Consider the following 21,094-nt stretch of genomic DNA (forward strand, 5'->3'; position numbering starts at 1 on the left):
TTGTCACAAATGTCAGTAGAACGGTGTGTACCAACTGCTAAGTTTTTCCTGGTGATAAAAAAATATACGTTACTAAAATATTTAATAAAATCAAACATTCTTTAGTGTCTTTAAACACCAAAAAGAAAAACAGGTAAATATTTGCAAAACCTATATACATATTCATTTGGATCCTTTTTTTATGGTGAACTCAGCAAAGGTTACATTTTGAAAAATTATCCTAAATAGGATTTTAACTGTATCTACTAATTTATGTATGTTGTTTATTGTTTTAGTCAAACAAAATCCATATGAATGACGCTGAAATATGATTTCCAAAAGTCATAACAACCACAGAGAAGGATCTCAATTGGCAATGATCAGTCGAATAAATTTAACTTTGCGAATGTGAATAGGTATGAAATTTCAAACTAAACCTGGTCGAAATAATTTCCAATGACTTTCTGATGTGATAAAAGAGAATTCAATAATTGAAATGTCATGCAGCACCGCAATCATAAATTATGTTGGTCATCCTGTCACAATTAATGAAACCGCTTCGAAATTAAATGTACTTTATTTGCACTCGAAATAATCGACACGTTGAACTAACAGATAAAATTAATTTCCTTGAGATGGGTGTTTACAGGAAAACATAATTAATTCGTGGTGAAATTTTCTCGGAAGACATCTTTTCCTAATCTTTTCCGAGTCGGCTAAGGTGGCAACAGTTTTCTAATCTGTCAAAAAAGAAATGGCCGAGCTGGCCGAGTGTCAATGTCAATCATCCGATCGGTTTTAATAAGATGTAAAAAGCAACTCGTTCATGGCGAGGATGCGATAGATGTGATAAAAACAGTTTCTTTGATAAACCCTTTTTATAGGTTGGCGGTTTTGTGTGCGAGATTCGAAAGAAGGCGGTGGAACCGGCATAATTTGCGTATTATCTGGTACGCATATCTGCGAATCGTTTGGAAAAAATCCATACAAACATGAAAATTTCCGTGTTATGAAGGAAAGGCGGGCCGGTTTAGTGGCTCATTGTTTGGAAGAGAACGGTGTGGGTTTACGATCCCCCGAAATACCTCCAGGACAGTAAATTTAGAAGCGGCATTGTACAGTAGCCGCCTTAAGGTAAATAAATAAACGATCGTATGTTGGATGTAGAAAAAATGCGTAGCCGTATCGCGTTGCGTGCGATAACAAACACGACCGCCGTTGGCCTTTGGCAGCGAAGAAGCGAGCAGAAGAGGTCTCCGGCTCGATCTTGTCAAATTCCTGTTGAATTGGCGGAGAGTTGCGGCGGTGTAAACATTTAAATAGACGCAGCCAAATCAGGAACACCGCAGCATGGCAAGCCTGATTCCTAGGCGGCTGGCACCAGCAGCAATCCGCCCGTAGGGAGGACGGGGCCGGAGCCCATCGCGGCTCCTGCGGTCCTGCGATTTCGGCGTTTTTTAGCGTTAAACTGTCACAATATTAGTGAAATCAATAGTCATGGCGCCTAGAAAATCAATCCTGCACACGAAGTGCGCGAGCGGCTCGGACCGCCGATTACTCGCAATAACATCACTGACCTTGTATCATACGTTGTGTGGTCGATAGCTTCTGGTTGTTCGAAGACATTTCTTGAAGTAATTTTATACACTTTAAACTATAAACATCGGATTTTTGTCGCACAATAATACACTCACCGTTCACAAGCTATATTCTACTCAAGATGGAGCGACGAGCGCGGCCCAGCCAGAGCTCTCAGCTGTGCGCACGTCGTTCGCGTCGGATCATTGCTGCTCTGCCGCCGACGGATTTACTTTCCTGCTGGCGGGCTCTGGGCGGCGGCGCCCCACACGACCGAAACCTTCGCGCTCAGAATCCAATAAGAATCGCAGCCATTGCTTAACGAACTCAACCGCCGACCGCTAGATGCCACTGTCGAAATATGTATTAATTTCAAAAAGAAACATGTTAGAAACGTTTAAAAAACGAAGCGTTTTCTCCGTGTATTAAAAAGTTATTCTTTCTTAAACGAAATAAAAAAGAACACGAATTGATATGGTCAAACAGATCTTTATCTGACTGTCTTGTACATGTCTTTCAGAACTCGCGCCCCAGAGAAAATTGGCACCTGCCGACGACAATAAGTTGTCAAAAAATAGAAGAAAATAATTTACTACTGCTTACACATAACTGAGTTATAAGACTTGTGCACTTCATATGTAAATGTGTAAATCAGATTTACCAGTACCTGATGTCACTGTCATTGTCAGTGGCAGATAGGTAATTGAAATAATTCGATTTCAGTCAGTAAAAGTGTACTTAATGCCGTCTCTAATGTGACTGTTATCAACATTATAAGTGTTATTCTTTATTTTCAAGGTTTATTGTGGATTCCTTTAAGTCTCGTATAATCAAAATTCCTTTGTAAATTCTTACCTGATACAATACAAAGTAAATTTACACAGCCAAAAAATTGCAAAAATCCCTCTCAAGACTTGTATGCTTTTTCCGTGAACAGACGTGTAATTCTACCAATCCCAGAAGGTCATCTCAAGGTATGATGTTATAAAGCCAGTTACTAGGTTTCAAAAATAATACCATCAGCTACAAAAAATGTTTGTTTCACTGAATCATTATTTGTTTTTTATACCTTGACAACGAGATATATTAAGTAGGCTATAATGCCCTAGGGCGTATAAATCATAATGTCCGCTTATTACGCCCGCTCAAACAAGTCGTCATAGATGCGAGCCACCGCAAAATAGGAAATTTAGCAAAATCAAGTTTACAATTTATAAATTTTTTAAATGTTCACAAATTCAAATGCACTGCAACATAAAACGTTCTTTGCACCACGGGCATTACTCATAACATGAACATAAACATCTTCATAATGCCCTTGATACATAAATAACTATTGCAATGTATTGCAAACGAAAAAATGAATGCTGCCTCCCTAGCGTTAGGCTCACATTCCTCAAAAATGATTATCATCTCTAAATAATCAGCGGCTGAGTACCTGATTGTAACCAAATAAATAAAGGTTTTGCCTTTTTTTGTTACAAATTTAATTTGACACTGACATCTTTCAAAACCTCCAGTCACCTACATATGTATTTAATAGTAGTTTATTTGACGAGTTTGTGTGTAAATTGGGCCTTTTTTGGCACGCGTTTTAAAATGGCCCACGCGTGCTAAAAAAGGCCCAATTTACACACGAACGAGTTGAATACAACGTTTTTTTTGTTCGACGAGCCCCTTAGGCTCCAAATCGCTTAAAACCTTTAAAATTAGCTTGACGTTTCGTTTTGACAAGTTGTGACATTTATCAAAATCCGTTCACATAGGAGAAAATTCTCAAATTCTGACAGTGTCGAACAAAAAAAAAATACTTAGGTATTTATTGTATGAGTGTCTTATTAAAACACGAAAGAAAAAGGTAAACACGAGAGCGTTAGCTCGAGCTGTTTACGCTTTTCTTGAGTGTTTTAAGCTAATAAGACAACGAATGCAATACAAAATTTTATCCACAACCAGGTACATTCATTTTTCAAAAATAGAAAATATTGGCAAGAATCAGAATACTGCAGCGGAAATACTTGCAGAAATTGAAAAAGCGACTTCAGAGTAATTACCGAGAAAATCGAAGGAAGCCAACGAAAATTTGCAAACTTTATTTAAGAAAAAAAGAAGTGTAACATCAATGAACCGAAGAGCTCCAATCGGCGTAATTCAATGTACCTATGTACCTTCATCGTCTCTATGTTAAAGGCAACTTTGAAAGTGCACCGAAACTTCTGATGAGACTACAGTTCCATCTACTATTGCAGTTAATCTGTCTTCGCCAATGAAACAAAAAAAAGACCAATAATATTTTCTTTTTTAAAAGGAAACAACGCCAATGTTTTGTCTGTTAATGTGAATATTGATGTAAATCTTAAGTAGATAGATCTAAATAAAGTTATTCTGACTTTAGCGCTATAGTGTCTTATTACTTATAAGACACTAGTGTCTTATAATATAAGACATTAGTGTTTTATTAATCCCATAAGACGTCTCAAAACAGTAGAATTATGATCTCATAATGTATCGGTTGTGGATAAAAATAGTTATTTAGATTACAAACTGCGAAAATTTATTTTTATGTGCGAGGTGTTTTTAAATGGCCGAGGCGAAGCTTAAGCGTAGCCGAGGTTATTTAAAATTCAGAACACATGAAAGAGCTTTCGCAGTGTGTAATGTATTAAACTTTTCATTCTCCTATCGACATTTAATATAATATTCAGTGATTATAATAAAATTACTATTTATCAGCTAGCTTGTAGTTAACGTCACTTTAGTAACAATACAAAAACATTATTTTCCACGATTCCACGATTTCTTGATTGCGCTAAAGTGGAAACTTCATATGAAACGTAGATTTGAATTTGGAAGTTGAAACCTATGGAAGAAGATTTGATGTGAAACATAAAAGAGAAATTTTCGAATATGGTTTTATTGGTTTAAAATTATTATACGTACATTACAAGAGAAATAACACGTGTATTACCTAAAAGCATTACCCTTCTCAAGATAACAATTTTTAATTATCGGACGATTACAACAATTTTTAATCGACACATGAGGTGCACAATAATCAATTATTAATTAGCACATCTCTTTCTCTAACGTCTCAAGCGTCTCAATTCGCACTGCTTCCCGTGTTCCCGTTTTCGATATTGCAAACCCATGCATTGGCGTTGACCTTCGTCTTGGGTTTCGAATATCCGCGGTGCTGTACAGGCTGACCGGTAAATGGCGCTAACAGCTCGGCCACGCTCCATTTGCCCACGTCCTCGTGGAGTTACAGCACAGCATAGCTAAAACGAGAAAACAGGAAAAGTCAACGTTTCACTGTAAGATAAATAATATTAGTGTTAGTACAACGTGTAATCAACGCGATGAGCTCATCAGTATCGTCTTAACGTATATGAATACAATCACTAACAGGTACAAGTGTCGTTTTCACTCGTATATTGGGACAACGTATTTGTCAACATCGTTTTCGTTTTCGTATCAAAGGTGATGTATTCTCGTAAGCGTCCGGACATCGTATTCGATTAGCAACGTATTTGCTCAGCAACGTATTTGCTCAAACATTACGGGTACCCTCGTGTCAGGACAACGTTTTTGTCCTTGTACTTTTTCGTCATTGCCCTATTGAGGCGAATCAGGCACGTTTTGCCGAGACGTATTAAGCACGTTTTGCTCAGACGTATTAGACACGTTTTGCCCAGACGTATTAGGCACGTTTTGCCCAGACGTATTAGGCACGTTTTGCTGAGACGTATTAAGCACGTTTTGCTCAGACATATTAGGCACGTTTTGCCGAGACGTATTAAGCACGTTTTGCTCAGACATATTAGGCACGTTTTGCCGAGACGTATTAAGCACGTTTTGCTCAGACATATTAGGCACGTTTTGCCGAGACGTATTAAGCACGTTTTGCTCAGACATATTAGGCACGTTTTGCCCAGACGTATTAAGCACGTTTTGCTCAGACATATTAGGCACGTTTTGCCCAGTAGCATCACTGCTACTGTCGTCCGTGTCCGTCTCAGAATTCAAGTCGTATGGTTTCATCTTATCTATTGAGACAACTCCTTCGTAGTGTCTTTGAGATCTCGTTGATCCAGACAGATCTCGTACCACAAACCGGTCCGAGTCCAGAACTTTTGTGATCTCGTAAGGACCACTATAGTGTTGCAACAACTTTTTACTTTTCCCGTCATTTGTCGGAATAACTTTTCGTATCAAAACATGCTGGCCCACCGTATAAGTAGGTGCAGCTCGTCGTTTCTTGTCGTAATGAGTCTTTTGTTGTGCCTGTTTTGCACTAATTCGTTTACCAATTTTAATACGTGTTGCCGGAAGGTCGTCATCCCGGGTTACTTCACACACCTCTGTGCTCAAAAAGGCATCGTTTGCTTGCCTGGGCTGGTATCCCAAGAGCAACTCGTATGGGGTTTTCCCAGTCGTTTTGTTTACCGTTGTATTTAAGCCCCATTGTATCGTACGTAGTGTTTCGTCCCATTTTCGCTCATCATCCGTAGAGGCAGCTAGACAACTTAGAATCGTTCTATTATACCGTTCTGCTTGCCCGTTGGCTCGAGGTGTTGCCGTGGCATTGTGGTTAACTTTAATATTGAGCGTTTGGCAATAGCTGATAAAACGTTTACTGGTAAAGCAGCTTCCTCTATCACAAACAATTCGTTGTGCTACTCCAAACATACTAAAAATCTCGTCTAGGTACGTTAACACTGGCCCTACTGACGTATTTCGTACTGCTTTAAGGAAAGCAAACTTCGTAAACCCGTCTATAGCCAGAATCAAATGCGTGTTCTTTCTGGCGCTCGTGACAATTGGTCCTAAATGGTCTATATGTATCGTATGCATGGGTATGTCAAATTTTGGAATAGGGTGAAGAAAACCTGGCTGCTTCCCCGTGGGCTCCTTGTTGTACATACATGCTAAACAGCAGGAGACATAACGTTTAACGTATTTTTTTTTTTTTTCATTTTTGGAAACCAATATTTTCCTTTGATTAGTTCCACCGTTTTCTCGGCACCAAAATGTCCGACGTTATCGTGATGGAAAAAAACAATTTGACTACGTGCAGTCTTGGGCACAACCCACCTTTCACCTGTTGGTGTTACTTTAAAAATTCGGTTCTGCTTTAGTACATACTCTGAATGTATGCGCTTGCCCTCGTTATCTTCTGGTTGTCGGGATTAGACAGCATGCATGTGTTTGCACAATTTGTCCGTTAGTTGAGCAACCAGAACCCAGTCGTTTTCGTTGATGCTCATGTGGTGCACGTAAAATTCATTTTCGTGATCGTTTATTTCCTTTTGTAAACTATTCCTACTCAAAGCGTCCACGTGCGCCATCTTCTGACCGGCTCTGTACTAAACACTAAAGTCGTATTCTTGTGTCAGCAGCCACCATCGTCCCAGTCTCGGAATGAGATCTCTTTTGGTCATCGTGGTTCGTATAGCGTTACAGTCGGTCACCACCGTAAAGTGGATTCCTAACAAGTAGATACGGAATCGTCTCATAGAGTCGACCACAGCAAGGGTCTCCAACTCATACGAATGGTACTTTTCCTCCGTCTTTCTCGTCTGCCTACTAAAATAACAAATTGGTCTTTGCGTCTGATCTTGTTGTCGTTGTAATAAAATCCCGCCTATACCATGTTTAGATGCATCAGTGTGCAGCTCCGTATGAGCATCTCGATTGTACAAAGCTAACACCGGGCGTTCCACTAATCGTTGTTTCAGGAATCGAAAAGCTTCTTCTTGTTCTTTTCCCCAAATAAACGGCATGTTGGCCTTCGTGAGTTTCGTAAGTGGTTTGGCTTTGGTGGCGAAATTCTTTATGAGTCTCCGGAAATAGGAGGTTAACCCTATGAACTGTCTTATTTCGTGTACATTGGTTGGCCTTGGGTACTCGCTCACTGCTTTAGTCTTCGCTCGTCCAGGTTGTATGCCCCCCATATTCAATTCGTGACCTAAATATTCTAACTGATTGTGGAAAAATTGACATTTAGACAAACGAAATGTCATTCCTGCGTCTCTGAATAGAGTGAACACTTGTCGTTAAGTTCAATATGCATTTCTGAAATGGTCGTTTTACCTAGTTCGCTAGTATCGGAAGCAAAACAGTCTAGAAATTCGTTTAGTGATTGCAAAACCTGGAACTGTTCGCGTTCTGTCAGAGTTGATTCGTAACATCGTCCACGAGAAACGGTTGCAAGTTACATGGAGTAATAGAAAAATTGCTCACCTCGTTTGTAGAGCTCTCCAACTTACATGGAAGTCCTCGAACCAACAATTGCCCTCGACTGAATACCAAGTTGCTATCTGCTGCATTGCGGACCGAGATCACTCCTCCTGTGGACGTAATGCAGCCTGGGATGCTGTACTCGTGGTTCGGCTGTTGCCTCGTAGTGGCTTCTACGTAGACGTCACCATCGTAGGTCTCCGGGCTGTAGTCCTCGATGAATCCAATCATATGTGAGGGAATTACTACGTCCTCCTTTGACCTCAAGGCAACTTTTCGCGAGGGTAGGTCGTCTAACCCTGGTAAGACAGCCAAATGTTTGTCGAAGAGTCTGATTTGATTATCGCGCAACACCATGGTTACACCGGCACGATTTAAAATTGTTTGTCCGATAATAACCGGCACTCTTTGCACGCGATCTTCGACAATACTTGCTGTCACTTTGGCCGTGATGAGGTCCATCGTTAATGTCACTTCTGCTTCCCCCAACGCGGGTGTAACTCCTCCTGCATAACCTCTGATCAGCTGTGTTGATGGTCTTTGCTCGAGCTGTAGTTCTATAGCGGTTGCCTTACGAAGCGTTACAATACTACAACCTGTGTCAATATACCCTTTCAGGGGTTTGCCATTTATTGCACACTCAACAAAATAACAATCCTGACTGTCGCTGGGACACAGCAGCCTTACGCTAGGCCCTGACGTCTTGGGTCGTCTACATTTGCCAGCTTCGTGACCTCGTAATTTGCAGTTGCCACACTCGACTCGTGGTTTGGGACAATTACCCGCAACGTGTCCGGTTTCGTGGCAATTATAACACCGGGGTATTCGTTTCTCTGTTGAATCGCTATCATTCCGTTTATTCGTACTCGGGCTCATTTTGGTTCCCAACCTCCTACGATCAAAACCTTTGCCTCGCCTATTGGCAACTTTCGTTTCGTTATCTGCGACTTCCGCGACTAATGTGGAAAGATATTCAGTGTACAACTCTTCAGGGGTTTCATAACATCCCGCTTTAGCCCCGTTTCGGAGCGTGCGATCACTTAATCCGTCAATGAGACAAGAAACTGCGTGTTTGCCTGTGATGTTGCAGGCCTGTAATAAATTCATTTTTCCAAAATAATATTGCGTCATGCTTTCGTGGAATTGTTTTTCTCTATTGAGAAGCTGTCGTAACGTAGCAGCAAAATCATGATGATCGGGAAACGTTTTGACTAATAACGCTTTCCACTCGTCCCACGTGTGGGTGTGGGATGTCGTCAAATTATCGTACCATGTACGTGCTAGTCCTGTCAACCGATTCTGCATTAATTGTATTGTGGTATTCTCATCCCACTTGTTGACTCTAGCCAATTGATCAATCTTATCTACCCATTTTACCGAAGATTGGTTAGGTTTACCGGGCAAAAATTCCGGAATGCAATCGCTTTTCACCGCCATGCGAACAACGTGTTGACTATTTTCACTAGAGTGCGACTCGCGTCTTATTAATCTATCTACAAGCGCTTCTAATTTTCTCAGCCGAATATCCACATCTGAATTTCCCGTCCAGTCACAAGAGCGTTCGTCAAGACAATCATAACTGGAGTTCCGTCTCGTCCGTCGATCAAACGGCCCTTTTTCGCGTCGTTTGGATGAGCTGATTTTTCGATCTTTTCCCACTTTCTTTTCTTAATTATAATCGCCTTGCGTAAATAAACACTTTATGCGAACGTATGGTAAAAGTCACCGTCACTGTTCCAATTCAATAAGACACAATATTGCGCAAGAGTGCGACAACGTAAAATGCACTAACTGGATATTTTTAATAGCCCCGTCGGGCAAGTGCGGCTTAAAAAAAAGTACTCACAGTTTGTCCGTACTTGGTGACATCGAGGAAATCATACACAAATCACAAACACCGTTTTTCGTTACTTCAATTTCAAAAATTCGCAAAATTCGCGACTTTGCGGTCGGGCAGGTTTGTGTTATCCCACCGCTGCTCTAAAAGCATTACCCTTCTCAAGATAACAATTTTTAATTATCGGACGATTACAACAATTTTTAATCGACACATGAGGTGCACAATAATCAATTATTAATTAGCACATCTCTTTCTCTAACGTCTCAAGCGTCTCAATTCGCACTGCTTCCCGTGTTCCCGTTTTCGATATTGCAAACCCATGCATTGGCGTTGACCTTCGTCTTGGGTTTCGAATATCCGCGGTGCTGTACAGGCTGACCGGTAAATGGCGCTAACATACCTTCAATAATATTGAAATAAAAATATTATATAAACCAAAAATTATTTCTTACCTATATCCAAAGCTCTGTCATGGCTTAGTTCCAATATAATTCAATGATAAAATATGACGACTCAAAAAAAGCACATTCGTACTTATAATCAACGTAAAAATATACAATATTAACAACCAAAAAAGAGGTAAATGGCAGCTACATTTTTGAAAATGTATGGCGTAACTTAATAAATTATCACTTGTCAATTTTATTTAAGTAAAGGTTTTTGCTCGAAAATACAAATTATTCATAACAGAATCCTGTTGTCGAAATGGAAACGAAGAAAATGGTGAATGGATTTATCATACACAATACGTCATACGTCATACGTTTTGAAAAGTTTTGTTTTCCATGGTAGCCCCTTATCTCTTTTTTTTGCTGATCAATGATCACATTGTATGTAGGATAAAAGGTAAAAATGTATTGATTTATCTCACTGATCAGACGAAATATCGAATTTCTCTCTCAAATGAAATATTCTTTATCGTAAGAGAGCCAACATTTCATAAATATTGCCAACATGTTTTTGAAAAGTGTATTTTGTCATAAGTATTTCTAATCTTCTCACTGATTTTTTTTTCTTTTTGGAAACATTGTAACCACTTCAAAATATCAATCAAAGAACCAAATACGTATGTATGGCCTTCCATATTGTTATACATATGTACAAAATACACAGTGCGGACGCAAATAGACCCGCTCCCATTCTTATCTTATCTAGTTTACTAGTTTTTGACGTAAAACTGACAAAACATCTGCAAAGATACTACTGAGGGCTGTCTGTCAGCTGTGAAATTTTAAATAATAAGGGAAATCATGTGATACATCTTTGCAAATTCACGCTTTGGTTGTACTGTCGCGAGCAAAAAATTCTGGTCGTCAATGCCATTCAAAATTTGGTTAGATTGTCACAAATTTAAAAAAATTCCCTGCCTAATTATGCCCATGTCAACAAAGTGTCAAAAAAATGAGAAAAAAATGACAATTAATGTCATACAACATGATGATAGGTTACGATATTTACAACCGTTTTACAATGGAGCATTTTCCATTATGCCAAAACATCATTTTGACGACCAGTTTTTTTGCTCGCGACAATACGACAAACTCGATACAATTTGAATTAGTTTTTGTCTGATGTCTCTAATTTGCCTGATTGGAAAGTTTCAAGTATGCGAAATTAGGCATATTTCTAAATAAACTCATTAGATTGGTATCAAAATCATGAGCCTTGAGTTTTCACTGTGGCGAACACTTCTCAGAAAGAAAAAATATAATAAGAAGTTACACTAGACAAAGGAAAAAAATTATTTCCAAACGTACTGGACTGGAACGAAAATCAATAAGCCTGGAGTCTTTACCGAGGCAAACATATTTTTGTGAAAAGAAAATTTCAAATCGGTGTATTTTTGCAATAGGTATCTAGTTGTAAACGAATATTTTGTTTCATTTTTCTACGTTTTAATGATAATCTGATCTCATCTCGCACACGACTATTTGATCCCAACACCGTACTTCCACTTCTGAGGTTTTTCTTTTGGATACTTAAACGTGATTAAAAAATATGTCTAATTTTGACAGAAACCTATTAAATCTCATACTATACTTCTGGCTCCGAACACAGAATCAAACATTGAAAGGTTCAGTTTTAGGACATATTTTTCATATCAAAAATGTTCCTTCTAAATATTTACATAATTTATTTACATAAACAATTATCTGTGTTCGATTCTAGATAATGAAATCTAACGTTCTACAGGAATTTTCCTGAAAACTTGCCACAAATGGTATATAAATCCATGCAGATACCACGAAGTGTACACAAAGCCTGTTTTATCCGCTGTGGTATGTACGTCATTTATACATTTTTTTGTGCAACCGTACGCGAAACGAGCACTTCGCGACCTAAAACAGGCCACGAAATCCAATTTCGTGGCCGTTGCTTTTAACGACGGCTGTTAAAGTAAATGTTATTTTAATATTTGATACAAATCAGAGTTTCCATGTAAGACTGGCGTTTAAATTTTTCGGGTATGAAATTAGAAACTGCAGAATTTATAACACGTACTTTTTAACTCTGGAGGAATACCTACACGAAACTGAAACATCAGTTTCACTACAATTCTCTTCCGACATTTTTACGATTATTTACAAGATTAATGGTTTTATTTATGTGATTTACATAGCGACATGTAAGCCGAATTTATATGTATTTATTGACAGTGAAGTAAATTTTGCTTGTTGGTTTTATAACACATAATTACAAATTTTCGGTTGCACAAAAAATGTTATGTACACCTTGGCCGCGAAATCCTTTAACATCCTTGAGATTGTCTTGCCTCGGCCGCAAGTGGCCTCGGCAATAATTTTTCTCTTAGTACGTTAAAGAATGATTTCGCGGCCTTGATATACAAATAACTATTATAGTCTTTATTTAGGGATAATAACAGAAGAATAATTTTTTGACGTTATTTTAAAGTACAAAACAAACACAAGTGTATTTAGAAGTTTGACATCATTTTACAAAACTTTTGGCCATTATTATTACTAAACTAAATCAAAGAACCAGAAAAATAAGTCGATCTAGGGTATTTACTTTGTGATAACTCACTTAAAAATAATTTTAGGCAGACACATTAATTTATTAATATCTAGTACTCCCAAACTGTAAAGATTGATAAAAATTAAAGATCTTGTTTTAATTTTTTTTTTTTTCATAAATTATGATTAATTGGCTAAACTGAACATCGAGAAATAAAATTTAGCAAACAAACAATGTTGCACAATACACTAAACTTATTATTTTGAGAGTTTTCACCAATTGCCTGTCCTGATAATAATAGATTTTTATCAAAAGTCGAATTAATAAATACGCATGCCTGTGGGCAGATAAGATTATTTTCAATTTATTTAATGCAATATGCCTTTGTTGTTATAAGCTTTGTCTAGCGCTGTGAGACTTTTAAAACGACCAAGTCCAACCGAGCTTTGCGTTTCAGAGCGAATCATTACCAGCCTAGGAAAATAAACGTAACAGAAATGTCTGTAGAAGAAGACGCATCACGAATTGTCCCGGAGGCGGAGGCCAGAAAAACCAGCACCCATCTGAGCCCAGATTACGAGATTAAGCACCAAGAGGAAATTACCATTGGTAAGTAGTTACACACGAGTATTATTACATTACATACACGAAATCTCTATACTATACATACTATAATTTACTAAAGGTATATTCCGTAAATATCAAATTTTAACCAAAATTCTGGTTCGGCGTTCCGTAAAAATACATTCCTGTAAATTTAGTATTTAAGGAACAACTGTCTCTGAAAAATTGGTTGTTTATTTGTCACCAAAACGACCGACGTAATACGGCGGTTTTTTCGGTTATTTTTGATATTTTACAAATACTCGTAGTAAGCAGCTGTCGGAAAGAATAACTATTAAAAATATTGTGAGCGAAGGTTCCACCAACACCACAAACATGAATGTAAGTATTAAATTAATATAAGGGAATAAATAAACACTTTTTTGAAAATATGTATATTGTAGGCAGAGGACCACACAGAGGAAGGAAAAAATCGGTGGTCAGAAGAAGCCACATTCTTGCTGATCGAAACCTTTAAGGATTATAAACATAAGTTTGATTCTCCGATGTACAATAAAAAACAGGTATGGGGAATGATTTCAAATAAGTTAAAAGAACACAACATTCTAAAGTCGTCAGCAATTTAAAGAAAAATTACGACAAAGTGGTAAGCGAAAATAAGAAAACAGGAAACAATAAACATACCTGGAAATGTTTCTAAGAACTTCACGACATATATTTTAAAAACCCAAAATATCATCCACAGTTTACAGTTTCAAGTACACCACCGTATAATCAAACGATTCAAAAAAATAGGGCTGAAAGCCCTCATTGTTCAATAAAAACTATCGGAAGAACCGATGATGGCGTTTTCAATGCTAAACCGGATAAGGAATCTTGCACGAAGAATCTGTGCCCAAGCAGCTCTGTTGCACGAAAAAGAAAAACTACAACTTTGTCCGAAATAGAACACAACAAACAAAAACGCCACGAGGAAAAAATGCAGCAAAAAAAAAATATGTTCGAGTGGTTCCAGCAAAATTTCGGGAAAGGAGAATGACATTTTTTTTGTTTAGTTCTTGTTCAGATGTTCAGAATGTTCTTTGTTCGTACCAAGTCTTCTTTAATAAAAATGTATAATTTGTAAAAACTTTATTGCAATAAATTGTTACAAATATAATTTCTCTTTTGTTGACCCATTCGCAATCTATCTCTTTCCATAATTATATCTTCATTAAACTCTTCACTATTTTCATCTTCGATGTCCTCGACATTAAATCCAAAACTAGATCCAAAATATGTTTAAAAGTGGTTCTATACATCCTGAAATTTTCACGAAATTCAGCTTCAGAGTAATTATCAACAACATCTTCTACAAAATTTCTTATTCTAGGTCTAAGAACTGCAACACGAATATTAACAAGCATGTATTTGTTATTTGGTAGTTTCATTTGGCTACAATTTTCAACTTACTTAGTGGTCCTCGCACGATTACTTCTTCATCGCTTGAACTATCACTGTCGTCGGTTAACAAAAGTTCATTAAAAAACACCATTCCCATTAAACGTCTGTTTTCCATTTTGACAATGGTCATAATTTTTAAATCAAAATTGTCAAATTTGTCACTTGTCCCGTAAAAACTTCTATATTACAGTAACCTGATATTCACCACTACCATGATTCTGGTTATCCGAGAATATTTACTTATGTGTCATAGAGATTGTATTCGGTCCTCCGGTAGCTCAAAAAATATCACGCTTCCTCGTGTGATAAGTTTGCACTAATCACTCCTTAATTTAATTTAGATTTAGAACAAAGACAATCAGATTTGAGTTCTATAAACAATTAAATAGCGACGATAACCTTGCAGTTAAACAAAACAACGACGAACTAGAGAAATTTGTTGAACGAGAAGAGTTCCTTCTTACTAAATTCGAGTATCCGAGAAACGGAAAGGATCCCGGATTGGTGCTAATTTTCAATCAAGAGTGTTTCGAAGACAAAAAATATCGACTAGGGAGCAGAAGAGATGTTAATGAACTTATCACGTGTATGAGTCGCATAGGTTTCAATATTCATGAGAATCACATCTTCACAGACTACACGAGGGATAAGATTTTGAACTTAATTAACAAAAGTAATAAATATATGCATGTTCGAACTTGCACGATAATAAGCACTTTTTGTAGTCGCTCAAGAGGATCTTTCGCAAATAAATAGTCTAATAGTGTTTTTCTTAACCCATGGCGACGAGTTCAACAGACTGCATGCATACGATGTATCTGTGGACACGCACGAACTTTGGGAAGTGTTTGATAAGTGCGAAGATTTAAAGAACAAACCAAAAATGTTCGTCTTTCAGGTGGGACACCACAAACTAGAATTTTGCAAATCTACTTTTATTTCTTTCTAGGCCTGCAAAGGCGACAACTACTCTACTATTTCCAAACACACCAACAAAACTATACAACTAGTTCCTGATGCAACTTTCAATACGAATTATATTGGACCTGATATGCTGATAGTTTACTCTACTACAGAAGGTAAATTGTACTTTTATTTATTTTGGCATATTTACAAACTGATAGGATTTGTAAAATTTCGCAAAAATCGCTAGACCTTCAGATATAAATAAAACGTGATGCAGCCACTAAAGGTGTAAGAGTGATAGATATCAATATTTACGTCATTTCTACAGATGGAATTTCCAGATCATTCGCGTGCAATATTCGTTACTAAGTTGCGTTGCACTATGCACCAACCACCATAGATAAGAATTTATTGTGCCGTGATAAATTTGGGAGCGTACTTAACTATTGCGATAAATTGGATTTTATTTTAATGAATCCGTTTTCCAGGAAACGTCTCGTTCAGAGACCCAAAAACGGGAACTTGGTTCATACAGGAGCTATGCAAGAACTTTTCTGCTTACGGACGAAGAGACGACGTTATTTCTTTGATCACTAGAACGACGAAGTGTTTATGCAGAAACTACTACCATAACGATCAAGACGCGATTAAAAAGCAAATGCCCGTTTTCGTGTCAACCTTGAAGAAGAAGTTTTATCTGAACAGGAGCAAGGATAGAAACGTTTTGATCAAGCTTATAGAAAATCAGGAAGCTATGCAAGAAAGCATCGATGAGTTACATCAGAAGGTGAATGAATTGTTGCAAGATAAGGAAAAGCGGAATAAGTAACTGTAAAAGGCGAAAATGTGTATGTGAATATGAAATAAATAATTATACATTTTTTTGGTTTGGTTTGTCTCTTCTGTAGTTTGACTGAAAGTAGAAGGTTTACAGAAATTTTTGCGTTGTCGACGCTAACGGGTTAGAGCAATGGTTAGAAGCGTAAATGACTGTGATGTTCGGAAAAGTCCAAAAATAGTCCGACGCTTATCGGGAAGTGTTAACTTAAAATCGGTAATGTTTTTAGCTTTTATGGAAGGGATTATAATTTTCACCGTACGGGAGAACTTGCTATCAATAATTAGCGACCATAAGATTAATAACAAAAGTTATGTACTTTAGATTTGATTCCCAGAAATTTTCATTGCCGTGATAGATTTATCTCATCGATTGTTATTAATAATCAAGATATCAGAACCCAATGCAAAAGTGCTAACATAACTTTCAGAGTAATATGGTAAAGTCTTTAATGCAAAAAAGATATGCAGTCACGAGCAATAAATTTTGGTCATCAATGTCATTTCAAAATTTCGTTAGATTGTTACAAAACAAAAAATATTCCCTGCCTGATTATGCCCAACAAAGTGTCATCTCATATTTCTTTTCTATTATGCCAAATGACTCAAATGACCCAATCCCTGTAAATGACTTATCCCTGTAAAATATTCAACGGGATAAGAAAAAAATAATGTTTTCTTAATAATTCTTTATTTTCTAATTCTTATTTCTTATTTGCATAACCTCTAATTGTATAATAGTTATTAAGGGCGTAATGAAGGTGTTTGTGGCCCGCGGCGTGACATTGGGGCTCGAGACGTCAGTTGAGAGCCATAACTCGCTAGGGTCACAAACGCTAATTATGTCCGTGGTACATACAAAATTTTATGTCCGGTCGAAGTTTTGAATTTTATAATAATTTAGGTAGATTCAATTTTAAAATAACGACACAAAAATCAGGAAGGTGGAATAAGCCAGTTATTGTTATTACTGTAGTAACGGCATAAACAAGGGCGGTAATAGCTATTTATGCACCAAGGGCGTTACAACGATGATTACGCCCGGAGAACGATGAATCCAGCTCGAGGGCTTTAGCCCGAGAGATGGATATCGTTCGATGGGCGTAATCATTCGGTGACGCCGTGGTGCATACAAGATTTTATTTTTCACTATACGCGTTCTTAAAAAAAAAAAATTGGCATCTTTGCAATTATGAATTGATGAGGGCGTTATGAATTCATTACGCCCGCTTATTCTTATTAGGCCCTGTTTTATTCCCCGGTTGTTATGGACATGTTTACATATTTCGTATCCTAGGAGTCATCATGCAATTATACTAAAGTGAAAAATAAAAACTTTTACAGCCCTGGGCTATAATATACTGAATTACGCCCTAAAAACTAGTCCATAAGTGGGCAAAAATCGCCCGATCGGACATAAAGATAAAAATGTGTCTGACAAGAGCTAGCACGTGACTACCTGTATACTTACCTACCTCAAATTTGACATATGTATTTCAAAAAATCCAAAAATGGGGTTTTTGTTAACACGTCGAAAAAAGTTGGTACCTTATTTAATACGATATTTAAAAAATTAGTCCAAAATAATTTTTAGAATGAAAATTATTGCGAATTTACTCTTAAGATGTGTTAAGATTTGCTCTCTCGTACATTTTTTGTTGGGTCAAGTTGACACTCAATCATTATTCATTAGAATTCATTACAACCACCTTTTTTAGTACGTTCATTACAAACTCAATATTGTTTTTAAATGTCAAATTTAAGGTATACCGGAAGTCACGTGATAAATGTTTGGTTTTATGTGGAACTGAGTATCTAAAGGATAGGGTATTTTATTTTTAATAACTTGATATACTTAATATTTACAAAGTAAAATTAATCATGATGAAACAAAATCGGTAATTTAAAACAAGGTTATCTTCATTCAAATGATAACAATAATAAATACCAATGAATAATCTGTTAAGATAGTAGGTATATTCTTACCTCAAATTATCGTAAGTAAGATTGAAATGATAAATTAATCTATTATTGTTGTTGTTGTGCTTTTTTAAAGCGTAGATTAATTGGAGAATGTTGACAGCTAACCTAAAATTTAGAGCCAAGAAAATCTTTCTTTTGTTTTGTCTTTATAATGTTTTACATTAAAAATAGAATAACTTAACGATTCCTATTCACGAAGCAAATATCTAAGGGCACTCATTGTTGAAAACAAACATGTCCCGATTAAACATAAACAAATGTTATTCGTGTCTAACGGCGGGAATTTCAAACTTTACACTGTTCTAAACGGTTTAATTTTTCCAACGCCTACTCAGCCCAGGATTTCATTTGAACGCGCGATATAAGTGTCTTATTAAGCATATAAAACACGAAAGAAAAAGGTAAACACGAGAGCGTTAGCTCGAGCTGTTTACGCTTTTCTTGAGTATTTTAAGCTAATAAGACAACGAATGCAATACAAAATTTTATCCACAACCAGGGGGGCTTTATTTGAAGTCATTCGCAAAGTTGCGTGTGCGCAAATCAGCAAGATGCGAATGGTATTGTGAACGGTCGCTTAGCGATATGCGCAATACCATTCGCATGTTGCTAATTTGCGCACACGCAACTTTGCGAATGACTTCAAATAAAGCCCCCCTGGTACTATCGCGGCCATCCAAAAGTGAACGTTTTTTTTTATAGTTTGATTTTTACTTTAAATCATTGGCGTCCTAAAATGTCAAAGTTTGACACTAGCGATAAAAAAATTATTGAAACTATTTTTTTTAAATGCCACATCTCACTCCGATGCAGACAGCTAGTGCTATTGCAAAGCTAGAAGAAAATTGGTCGTTGGCTGCTGTGGCGAGAGAATTACATTGCAGTCAGACTTGCATCTTCAATATAAAGAGGGGTTGGCAAAAAAACAGGCTTGAGAGGCCAATGCCAATAGGTGTTGGAAAGGTTTCTTTACTAAAGTTTACTTTCACTTTAATAATGTATCAATTACTTCTCAGTCTCATTTTTAGTAAAAATTATTTACTACAACTTTTTATTATTAAAATAGTAACGCCTGCTGCACGAACGCCAATGAATACAGCCTGATTTAATCTAACGAAAAATACGGAAATTTTCGCAAGCTATCGTTCACTTTTGGATGGCCGCGATTGTACATTCATTTTTCAAAAATAGAAAATATTGGCTAGAATCAGAATACTGCAGCGGAAATACTTGCAGAAATTGAAAAAGCGACTTCAGAGTCATTACCGAGAAAATCGAAGGAAGCCAACGAAAATTTGCAAACTTTATTAATGGAAAGAAAAAAAGAAGTGTAACATCAGTGATAACCGAAGAGCTCCTATCGGCGTAATTCAATGTCAGTAAAAAGTCCTATGTACCTTCATCGTCTCTATGTTAAAGGCAACTTTGAAAGTGCACCGAAACTTCTGATGAGACTACAGTTCCATCTACTATTGCAGTTAATCTGTCTTCGCCAATGAAACAAAAAAAAGACCGACAATATTTTCTTTTTTGAAGTGAAACTTTTTATGGGAGGGTCTTGAAATTCTGATCGGCAACCTTTTTGTGTGACGAAAAGTGGTGGGGATAAACACTATTGGGTCGAGTGGGAGCAGTGTCTCTGTCTTTGTCACACTCACGGCATTTATCGATAATGTCGTCTCTTTGATTTGGAGGCTTAAAAATAAACAATGAGTTACGCATTCGATATTGTTTAGTGTTATCCTTGTTTATAATTTATTTTCTTCATTAAAATATACAATTTTGTTGTGAATATGCTATTTAAAAGTGATTGATGAATAATTACAATGTTTCCCTGTAATACAAAAGTTTCACTTCTATCGTGCGTCTTTAGGACACATTCTGTTTTTTTAAAAGGAAACAACGCCAATGTTTTGTCTGTTACTGTGAATATTAATGTAAATCTTAAGTAGATAGATCTAAATAAAGTTATTCTGACTTTAGCGCTATAGTGTCTTATTACTTATAAGACACTAGTGTCTTATAATATATGACATTAGTGTTTTATTAATCCCATAAGACGTCTCAAAACAGTAGAATTATGATCTCATAATGTATCGGTTGTGGATAAAAATAGTTATTTAGATTACAAGCTGAGAACATTTATTTTTATGTGCGAGGTGTTTTTAAATGGCCGAGGCGAAGCTTAAGCGTAGCCGAGGTTATTTAAAATTCAGAGCACGTGAAAGAGCTTTCGCAGTGTGTAATGTATTAAACTTTTCATTCTCCCATCGACATTTAATAAAATATTCAGTGATTATAATAAAATTACTATCAGCTAGCTTGTAGTTAACGTTACTTTAGTAACAATACAAAATTATTTTCCACGATTCCACGATTTCTTGATTGCTCTAAAGTGGAAACTTCATATGAAACGTAAATTTGAATTTGGAAGTTGAAACCTATGGAAGAAGATTTGATGTGAAACATAAAAGAGAAATTTTCGAATATGTTTTATTGGTTTAAAATTATTATACGTACATTACAAGAGAAATAACACGTGTATTACCTTCAATAATATTGAAATAAAAATATTATTTAAACCAAAAATTATTTCTTACCTATATCCAAAGCTCTGTCATGGCTTAGTTCCTAGTACAGGGTTATTCTAAATGATTGTAGTCGAAGTAGGCCTGAAAACCGAATGTAAAATTTATGGTTGCCGCTCCGCATAAAAAAAACATCAAAAGGATGTGAATAAGTGAGTAT

The 21,094-nt window shown here is 36.7% G+C and overlaps 2 protein-coding genes and 2 long non-coding RNA genes across 12 annotated transcripts in view; 1 reads left to right on the forward strand and 3 right to left on the reverse strand.

Moving 5' to 3' along the window:
• Positions 1-1,748, reverse strand: part of LOC138128267 (serine/threonine-protein phosphatase 2B catalytic subunit 2-like) — a 144,613-nt gene extending 142,865 nt beyond the window's left edge. For 4 of the 9 annotated variants that reach the window (XM_069044468.1, XM_069044457.1, XM_069044463.1 and 1 more), the window contains exon 1: positions 1,557-1,748. In XM_069044468.1, coding sequence (XP_068900569.1) covers positions 1,557-1,605 — 49 coding nt within the window. In that variant the 5' untranslated portion in view covers positions 1,606-1,748. The remainder of the gene's footprint in view (positions 1-1,556) is intronic. The other 5 variants (XM_069044487.1, XM_069044483.1, XM_069044476.1 and 2 more) reach the window with 3 other exon arrangements.
• Positions 1,749-4,540: 2,792 nt separating this feature from the next.
• Positions 4,541-9,637, reverse strand: LOC138126912 (uncharacterized). The gene is made up of 2 exons (XR_011158005.1): positions 7,801-9,637; positions 4,541-4,835 (listed from the first exon to the last, which is right to left on the reverse strand). It is a non-coding gene; the product is annotated as an uncharacterized lncRNA (long non-coding RNA).
• A 2,151-nt stretch (positions 9,638-11,788) lies between these two features.
• LOC138128343 (caspase-6-like) lies at positions 11,789-16,407 on the forward strand. Its single transcript, XM_069044550.1, has 6 exons — positions 11,789-11,916; positions 13,071-13,222; positions 15,027-15,293; positions 15,346-15,518; positions 15,570-15,699; positions 16,015-16,407. The coding sequence occupies exons 2-6, from the start codon at positions 13,111-13,113 to the stop codon at positions 16,353-16,355; spliced, it is 1,023 nt and encodes a 340-aa protein (XP_068900651.1). The 5' UTR covers positions 11,789-11,916; positions 13,071-13,110; the 3' UTR covers positions 16,356-16,407.
• LOC138128465 (uncharacterized) lies at positions 14,294-15,027 on the reverse strand. The gene is made up of 2 exons (XR_011158687.1): positions 14,630-15,027; positions 14,294-14,558 (listed from the first exon to the last, which is right to left on the reverse strand). It is a non-coding gene; the product is annotated as an uncharacterized lncRNA (long non-coding RNA).
• Positions 16,408-21,094: the final 4,687 nt, after the last annotated feature.

Source organism: Tenebrio molitor, chromosome 1 (assembly GCF_963966145.1).
Source record: "Tenebrio molitor chromosome 1, icTenMoli1.1, whole genome shotgun sequence".
NCBI lineage: Eukaryota > Metazoa > Arthropoda > Insecta > Coleoptera > Tenebrionidae > Tenebrio > Tenebrio molitor.